Raw genomic sequence first — 9,300 nt, forward strand, 5'->3', positions numbered from 1 at the left:
TGCTAGAAAGCATTCATTACATATTAAATGCTATTACCTTTCAGTAGATATTTGTTTCTATTTAATAGATAGAAACTATCTTAGTCACAACTGTTATAGTCATGTTACTCGTGTTATAGTCAGAAAGCCCAATGTAGAGTTAAAAATCTTACTAGTAAAATAGAAAATCTTTCTAGTAACACTTTGAATAATGCATGAATGAATAAGTAACAGTGTGTAATAATAGATATAGTGTCTAATAAAAATAAGTAGTAGTACCTAATGAATGACTACTAGTCTATGACTACTATGACTACTAATAGTCACAATAGGAATACGTACTAGTCAAAACTGAGTAGTTGATATCTGAATAACAATAAGTCAATACAAATGTGTTACTAGTAGCAATAGAATAGTTAAAAGTCACTAAGTAATAGTATCTAATATATTAGTGTCTAATTAAAGTATTATTTAGTATCTAATGAATAAGCTGCTAGTATCTGACAAAAAGTACTAGTGTTTATAGGTACTAGTGTCTAATGAATGAATTCCAGTATCTAATAAATAAGAACTGGTATCTTAATGAATAAATACTTGTGTCTAGTACCTTAAGAATACACATTATGTAAAAACGTACTAGTAGAATCAAGATAGTACGTTTTATAAATTAATTGTTAAAATTGCTTGCCATATACCAATCAGAACTGGACAGTTCTAAATCAAAAGTTTTAATTGAGTTACTAGTAACAATTGAATATATACTAGTCACTATTGAAATACATACTAGTATACTAATGAATAAGTATACTAGTATCTGTTTAATAGGTACTAGTATCTAATGAATTAGGAAAGGAAAGGAAAGGATGTGATGTGACGGAATTTGTGTTCTGCATTTAACCCATCCAAGTGTGCACACATAGCAGTGATTGGTGAACAAACACACACACACACACACACACACACACACACAGTGAACACACAGTGAACACACACCAGGAGCAGTGGGCAGCCAATGCTACGTGTCTGACGTCCGGTGCGCCTGTCAGCGATATGTATTTATGGAGACGTGTGGGAAAATCAAGCTAGAATAAACACTCAGGCATTTTTTTTTGTGAAAACAATCCAAAGTGATAAATATTGCCATCCTTAAAATGGCCCATAGAAGGGAAATATCTCTCAAGATTTCTCAAGATCGAGGGGAAATTATCTGTTCATTCACAGATTTAGATGTAGGTGCGACAATTATTCATGACTGATTAGACATGAGAGGTTATGCAATAATATAAAGAGTTCAGTTACATAATGTTTCTAGAAAAAGAGGTGGCAGTTTAACAATGACCAGAAAATATGTAGTTATTTACAAATATATCAAAACAAGTGCCATGTCTTTTAAAAGAACAGGTTGCAAAAGAAGTCGGTTAGGTTTGAAACTATATGGTTAAAATTGAACTTGAAGAAAAAACTATCAGAATTTCTTGGTTTAGAAGAACGGTCAGGGAAACTGTACATTATTAATACCTAAACAACATTTTCACAATTTTGATTTGACATATTTGATTTCCTTTTTTTTTTTTTGAGAGAGAGAAACCATGATGCCTTTTTGTATCTTTTAATTTTTATAGGTGTCTATTTCAGTCAAGGTTTCCACTGAAGGCAAAGGATAACTGACTAAAAAGAGATAAATAATCAATTTAACCTGCTCTTTTTACTGATATTCAAACTTTCCATACACATTTTTTTTTGCATATTAACTATTTAATTAATTTATAAAACTAGCTACAATTACAAGTAACCAGCACAACAAATTTTAGCCCAAAAAAGTATTTTCCCAAAATATATGAATAGCCCAAAATTAAACTTGATTGAGTTTCATGTGCTAAAATTGTGTTAAAATGTGAATAATTAAACAAATATATATATATATATATATATATATATATATATATATATATATATATATATATATATATATACTGTGTATTAATTTTTTTTTAATTAAGTTCTCTTTTTAATTTACATTTCAATGCAAAAAATAAAACAAACAAAAAAAGCAAAAATCTAAATTATAAATGGACACATGCTTTGATGGCATGTTTCTCCTTCATGTTTTATATGGTGTGGTGAGTGAAATCAAAGGTTATTAGACCGTACTGATGATCACAAACAAACAACGCTTAAAAAGCACAATTCATATGAATCCTTATGAATTAATCAATAAAACAGTTTTAAAACAGAAAAAAAAATTTTTTCCTGCATTTTAGAACAAATTATATTTTAGAAAAATATTGCAACAATAATTCTATAAAAAGGTCTATCATAATTTATTTGCAGAAATAAAAATTTTTAATGCATGCACAACCACATACATCGTTGCACACTAGGCATTTCCTTTGTTACAGTTTACCTTTGTGTGTTGCAGTGCATGATATTTTTCTGCCCGTTCAGTATGCTGTGATTTACTAAAGGGATGGAATAGACAGGAAGTGGCCAGTTTGTTTCTGCGAGGTCAGAGGTTGTAAGATGCTGACCAGGCTCAGGAAACAGGCAGGCAGATCTGTCTCTTGTGGTCATCGACTTGATGCAGCTTCCTTCAGAGCCCCAGCTAGTGCGCGTCTTCCTCAGCGGACACTTGAAGAGTATCCTTGAGCACTCATCTCACAGGCAGGACTGCATCCTGATCCTCAACAAAAGTGACCTCATCTCCACCGAGCACAACCGCAGCATCCATGCGGCCCTCGAGGAGGCTGCTGATCTTCCTCCTGCTGGTTTTTGTCTGTTTCTGTTTTTGCTTCGGTTTGTTGATGAATTATAAACTTTTAAACTGTGACTGGATAAAACAACAACAAGGACAAAAAAACAACAACGTTATTTCATGACATTTATTCAAACAAACAGTATATCATTAAATATATTATATAATTAATGTTAAGTAAAAATGTGATATATTTAGCAAAATGCTCCTTTCTGTAGTCATTTTTTTTTCTAGCTGACATATTACAAAAATTAACCATGGTTTTACTACAAATGAAACACTATAATTATACTATAACTATACTATAATTATAACCATGGATTCCTACACTATCTAACCATAGTTTAACCATGGTATTTGTAGTAAAACTGTGGTTATACTAATGGTAATCAATACATCAAAAAACATGGTTACTATACTTTAACAATAGTAAAACCAAAGTACATTTAGTAAGGGAAGGTGAATGTTATTTGACATTGCATACAAGCTGTTTTACTGACATGTTTCTGCGGTTCAAACACACATTAATTGTTTGTATTTTGTAATAGAATTGGCAGAATTTGAAAGCTGAGATTTGTTTCATATTAAAAGTAACAAGGCACAAAGCTTAAAGTGATTATTGGATTGTAGACGTGCTGCAGATAATTTTGAGTGAATATTTTATCATATTAGATTTAATATTTTAATTAATTTACTGCCCTAATATATATATATATACACAGACAAACATGTATGTTGATTTCGTTTTTCACACTTAAAACAGAAGGACTTGTACACAGTTATTGCAAAAGGTGTAAAGATTTTAAACAGAGTTTCTAGATGGCAGTACTAAAAAAATAAAAAAAGATAGCTGATAAAAATCTACAAACCTGAGCTGATCGATCCAAACAGTCTACAGAAGAGCTCACTGTAACCAGAAATATCAGCCGTTATTTTATTGCATTTAGTAGGCACAGTTTCAAATCTCGACTTCCCCAAAAACAATAAAATTTCCTCCCAATGGCTGTTTTGCAAAGGATGCCTTCACATTAGCCTTGGCAGGAGGATTTCTTATTTGTTCTGGCCGCATTGATCTGATGCAGCTGAGCATTCTCTGTGGTCAACTCTACCGGCTGTTGAGGAAGGAGCTGTTCAGAAATGCTCCCCACGGCCCTTTGTTCTCCTGTCAATCTGACATTCATTTAAATATTTATGTGTGCTTGCTGAACTCTTCACCTGTTTGACGGCATCGTGGTGCCAGGAGCTGTGCGCAGCACACTGTACCTTCTGCCTTCCTCTCATTCATGCCACTGTTGAGCTGTTGTTTCTGCTGATTAGTGGGGTTAAAAAGCTCGCATAAATCTCACTGGCCTTTGCTCCGCTTTATGAGGTTGAGGGAGAGGCCAACATGTTCTGAAGGAACTGCCTTAGAACACAAAGACTCCTTCAGAATGCTGTTATACATTTAATAGCGACTGCATGAAGAAAATTATTTACCAATCTTGGTACAGAACACATTCAGCATCATCAAAGTCTTTTGTTAATTCATCTTTATATTATACACACCAAAACCCAAAAATGAATCTTTAAATATTGTAGTACTGCATCATCAGAGTGCATGTCTAATATTATTAATATTGTGCATTTTGTTGTTATTAGTAAGAATTACTTGGCTATTAACATATTGAACAGGCTATTCCTGTATTTTCATATATATATAATATATATATATATATATATATATATATATATATATATATATATATATATATGAGATCAGCATATTTGGTAATTGAGCTAGAAATCTTAAATATTTCTTCATTTGAACTTTCTTTTGTTTTAACTTTTTAATATAGCAGGAAAGAAAACAGGAGTTGATTTTGATGAGTGTTTATTTATTCAAAACAGACTGATCAACATATTAGAAAGAACAAAATATTTAGAAAACACAAACAGTAAAAAGGACATTAAAACTGGTTCGAACAATCACTGTAACACAATTAATGTGTAAAGAGCATTATATACATCACGAGGTTTCACAGAATCAGATTCTCTCAGTATTTAACAAAGTCGTGTATTTAATATTAACTGTGTGCTTTGTAGAAAGGCAGTCTCACATTTTTAGGTCTGCACCACTCTAAATAACTGAGACCTAGATGAAGTAGATATATCATGTCATGCAAGCTCACAGCTCATGATGCTTAAATACAACTATACAAAGAACTTAACATTAGAGTGCACGTACATTTACAGGGATCCACAGTGACAACAGTATTTACAGAAGAGATCACAGGCTCAAAATCAGGAAACTCCCACACACAAGACACTCAGAGTCCGGCCTTGAGATTCAGATCACTCCCTTCTCCACACCCAGCCTGCGGAAAAGAGCGAAAACAATATAAAAGACATTCTGAATCACTCTGATACGCTTGATGTGGGCAATTAACACAAGTCCTCCAAAATAAGGTTTTTTAATATTCCTTTAATAGTGTCATGTTTAATATTGTGTGTGACCTGTAATCTTTTCACAAAGTATTGTATGTTTTGTTTCAGATGTTATCAATGATCAATCTAATTTCAAATTTTAAAAGGCATTTTTTTTGTTTCAAAAAACAAATTGACGGAGTGAAGTATGCACACAGTGGTCCTTTGCCAGAAATAATTTTGCCATATATCATCACAAAAAAGTACAGCAGTTGTAGGAGGCAGTACCTTTTCAAAATACTAATATTTTACCATTTAGGTAATAAAATGCACCCCTAGGGTACAAATATGAACACCTTAGGGGTCAATAAGGAGCAAAGGTGTACCACCCTGGTGACAGCATTTGCTTCAGTCACTAATTAAACACACATGCACCTGCTAAACGAGTTCTTCAGAATTACTAGAAACTTTCAGGCCGGTGTGTTAAAGCTCAAATCTGCAGGAATTGGACGTAGCATTCCGATGCAAATTTAAAGTGACAGTAACGTATGTTTTTGTGATGGACAGGTGTGTCCAATCCTGCTTGTGGAGTTTAGCTCCAACCCTGATTGAACACATCGGGGTAGTTCACCCAAACTTTTAAATTCTGTCATCATTAACTCACCCTCACGTCATGTCTTTCTTGCCAAACAGTTTCTGGCTCCTATTGACTTCCATAGTTTTTCCATTCTGATGGAGTCAATGGAGTCCAAAACCTGCTTGTTTAGCCATATCTTTCAAAATGTCTTCTTGCATGTTAACAGAAGAAAGAAAATCGAATAGGTTTGGAACAAATGAGGGCGAGTGAATGATGACAAATATCTTTAGGATTACTAGACATCTCCTGACTCTGCGGGACACCGGAGCAGATTGGACACCCCTGGTTTAGCTTGTACAAAGTGAAAAGTAATGCCAAGTGAATTCTGACTTTCAAATGAATAAAGACCACTTACCTTTAGTGGTTAACGGCCCCTTCCAGATGTGGCCATGCCAGGGGGTTGACCAGCAGGTTTGAGCTGCACAAACAGTGAAGATTGATTTGAGATCATTACGATACACTCAATACGATACGATAAAGCTAAAAATTGCCACCGTGGAAGATTTTTCCAGATGTGTTAAGCGTCATCATTCATCAACTCCCACCTGTTGTGTGCAGCCGTTTCGCAGCTGGACTTCGAGTTGCTCTTTGTCGCTCCTCAGTCTGCTTTTCTCCTCGAGAAGCTGCTTCTGCTCCCTGTCATACTTCTGTTGGGCATCCTGCAGTTTTTTGCTGCTCTCCGCAGCCTCTTTCTTCTGATCCGCTTTGCACTTGTCCAGTTCTGAAGTCAGTTCCACGTTCTCTACTTCCAACCGGCTGCTCTGTTTCTGAATGCTGGAGACCTTCGCTCCCACGATGTCCAGGTAGCTCTGGAACTTGTCCTCCACCTGTCGAGAGAGACTGGTGCAGTTGGAGCGAATCCTTCCCATCTGCTCTTCCTGTTTCGTGCAGGTGAGGTGAAACGTGACCGAGTGGGTGAAGAAGTTGTCGATTTTGGTCAGGAAGGCACTTGTGACCGTCTGGATGCCTTTGAGGGACTCTGCAAAGTCTTCTTTGCATTTCTTGGTGTACAAGTCAAGCTGGGATTTCAAGTTCATGTTTTCTTTCCTCAGTTGTGTCACCTGGCTGTGATGTTCATTTTTCTCCTTCACTGCATTGTCCAAGTCTATTTTAAGGTACTTCGTCGTTTGGCTGAAGTTACTCATAAGGATTCCATATAGTTCTCTCTGCTGTTGCAGAGCACTGTTTAGAGTTTTTATTTCACCTGAGAAGAGAAAAGAAAGACATGTCAGCAGGACGGTCTTCTGTGTGAAACTGCTGATTCATTTATTGCACTCACCATTCTGATTGTTGTTGCTTGGTGGACATGAAGGTGGAGGATTTCGAGTGCTTAGGACCTTTGCTTTACTGGCCTCACAAGCAGCCTGGAAAACAGCCAGTCAAAATCAAGCTTTAATTGTTGGTAGGGTTTCAAGATTAATCAAACATTGTAATATCAAGACAAACATTCAAACTTGGTCCATCTTTGCACACTCTCATGTCACTGCACACCTGTATGACTGACTTATTTCTGTCAAACCACAAAGATTAAAAAAAAAAATGTATGTAGTTTTTCATTTGTCCATGCAATAAAAGTCAATGTGAAATTATTTTGAGCCTCGTTGACCAAAACAATGTCAACATCCTTCAAAATATATTTGAGTTTGTTTCACAGAAGAAAGTAAGTCATACAAACACTGCTTTTTAAATGTTTAGGATTATTAAGATTTGAAACGTTATTAATTGTGCTGCTTAATTTTTTTTTTTTTTACGTGATGCTTTTTTCTTTCATGAATAAAATGATTAAAAGAACAGCATTTATTCATAACAGAAATCTTTTTTAACAGTATGTCTTCACTGTCACTTTTTATAACATCCTTGATTAATAAAAATATTCATTTATTCTAAAAAGAAAAATTACTGACCACAAATTTTGATTGGTAGTGTATAATGTAACACACACACAAAAAAATCTATTTTGAATAAACATAATTCTTTTTAACTATTTATTTATTAAAGAATCCTGAAAAAATTAATCACAGGTCCCCAAAAAATGAAGTTGCACAACTGTTTCCAGCATTAATTATAAATCAGCATATTACAATTATTTCTGAAGACACTGACGACTGGAGTAATGATGCTGAAAAATCAGCTTTCTTCGCAGGAATATATTATATTTTAAAGTAAATTAAAAAAAGAGAAAAAATTATTTAAAAAAAAGTAACAGTTTTACTGATCCTCAAACTTTTCAAGCAAATAAAAGACTTACGAGTGACTTCTGAAAGCTACTGGTCTTGATCGTTAAGTCATTTTTCAGCTTTGTTATCTCTTTATCCGCCGCTTCCTTCTCTCCAGTCTTTGCTTTGAGGGAACCGGTGAGGTCAGCGTTGTCTTTTCTGAGTTTGGTGTTGTCTCCAGAGATCTTGTTGAAGGCCAGCTCCAGCTCTTCCACTCTCTTCTCCTCGGCCGTCTTCTCTGGCTGGCCGTACACGAGGAAGAGCACCAAACTGACGATGATGAGGGACTGGATCAGAGACGAGAAGAAGAAGAGGATCCTCATGTAGTAGCCGCAGCTTTTCCCCTTCTTCGCCTTGTGGATCTTTTTGGTCTCCAGTCCCACAGTGGCGCGGGAGTAGCTGCTGTTGTACATCTCTGAGGTCCGGCTGTGGGAATGAGACAGAACTTCAGATGGCTGTGATACTAAAGGTTTGTTATGAATGGTCAGAGGTTACACTTCTGCCAGGACTCGGAGAGGGAGCTGTGTTTATAAGACACACTTCCAGTGCTGTGACTCTTTCCGGACCCTCCCCAGAAAAGCTCCAGAAGTTAACGGTGCATCACACTGAATCACACATCTCCAGAGGCAGCCTGAGCTCCTCCTTCCTTCATACATTACATCAAACCCTGTCAAGCAATGCAGACCACTGTCAAACATCTAGACTGCTCTTTTTATTTCATAATCTCATTGTGCCAAATGTCTCTGGTTGTTCTTGGTGTTTAATGAACTTAATATCAGCTGTCCTTTCGGAATCAGCCGCTTTGGCCAAGAAAAACAATGTTCCTGCAAAGGACAAAAGCTGTTTTTTTTTTCTGTCTCTTCCTGGATCAGACCAGATACAATAACACATCTGCTCAAAACAAGCCACCTGAAACTGTTTCCTGCGGAGCCGCATCGGTGGAGTCGGAGGGACGACAGAAGTGACCCCAGGAATGAATAACAAACTCTCCCTGAAGTCCAGGAGGCGGCAGCACGTTTGATCCCGAGCTGGTGATGACGCTCGCAGCTGACACTCGTGTCTGGGAGAGTGTGAAGAGGGGACGTGAAGTAAGTCAGGGGTCTTCCTGCAGGCCATTGTCTCCTTGCCAATCCCTCCTCAGCGGAAAGTCATTTACAGAGGGTTTTTGAAACTAACCGAGAGCTCTCCGAAAATTCCCTTAGGTAACGCAAATGAGCTTTAAGACAACAACAGGAAGCTGATTCTGCAAAAAACAACCAGATACGAGACTAATGAGCTGTGGTTATTATAGGGCATCTAAGATTTTTTGGGAC

The 9,300-nt window shown here is 36.2% G+C and overlaps 1 protein-coding gene across 1 annotated transcript; it reads right to left on the bottom strand.

Annotated features, from left to right (window-relative positions):
• Window positions 1–4,584: 4,584 nt before the first annotated feature.
• Window positions 4,585–8,567, bottom strand: LOC113110746 (plasmalemma vesicle-associated protein-like). Its single transcript, XM_026274902.1, has 5 exons — window positions 8,020–8,567; window positions 7,051–7,135; window positions 6,317–6,975; window positions 6,127–6,189; window positions 4,585–5,085 (listed from the first exon to the last, which is right to left on the bottom strand). Exons 1-4 carry the CDS (start codon window positions 8,398–8,400, stop codon window positions 6,136–6,138), a joined length of 1,179 nt encoding a protein of 392 aa, XP_026130687.1. The 5' UTR covers window positions 8,401–8,567; the 3' UTR covers window positions 4,585–5,085; window positions 6,127–6,135.
• Window positions 8,568–9,300: the final 733 nt, after the last annotated feature.

The sequence above is a fragment of the Carassius auratus genome, chromosome 11, assembly GCF_003368295.1.
Source record: "Carassius auratus strain Wakin chromosome 11, ASM336829v1, whole genome shotgun sequence".
Classification (NCBI taxonomy): domain Eukaryota; kingdom Metazoa; phylum Chordata; class Actinopteri; order Cypriniformes; family Cyprinidae; genus Carassius; species Carassius auratus.

What these genes read in the sequence shown, in the direction of transcription:
- LOC113110746 (XM_026274902.1), bottom strand. Translation starts at nt 8,400, where the DNA reads ATGTACAACAGCAGCTACTCCCGCGCCACTGTGGGACTGGAGACCAAA. An exon ending in GTAGCTTTCAGAAGTCACTC is followed by an intron (nt 7,136 to 8,019) that starts GTAAGTCTTTTA and finishes GCTGTTTTCCAG; the next exon opens with GCTGCTTGTGAGGCCAGTAA. An exon ending in GAAACGGCTGCACACAACAG is followed by an intron (nt 6,190 to 6,316) that starts GTGGGAGTTGAT and finishes CTGTTTGTGCAG; the next exon opens with CTCAAACCTGCTGGTCAACC.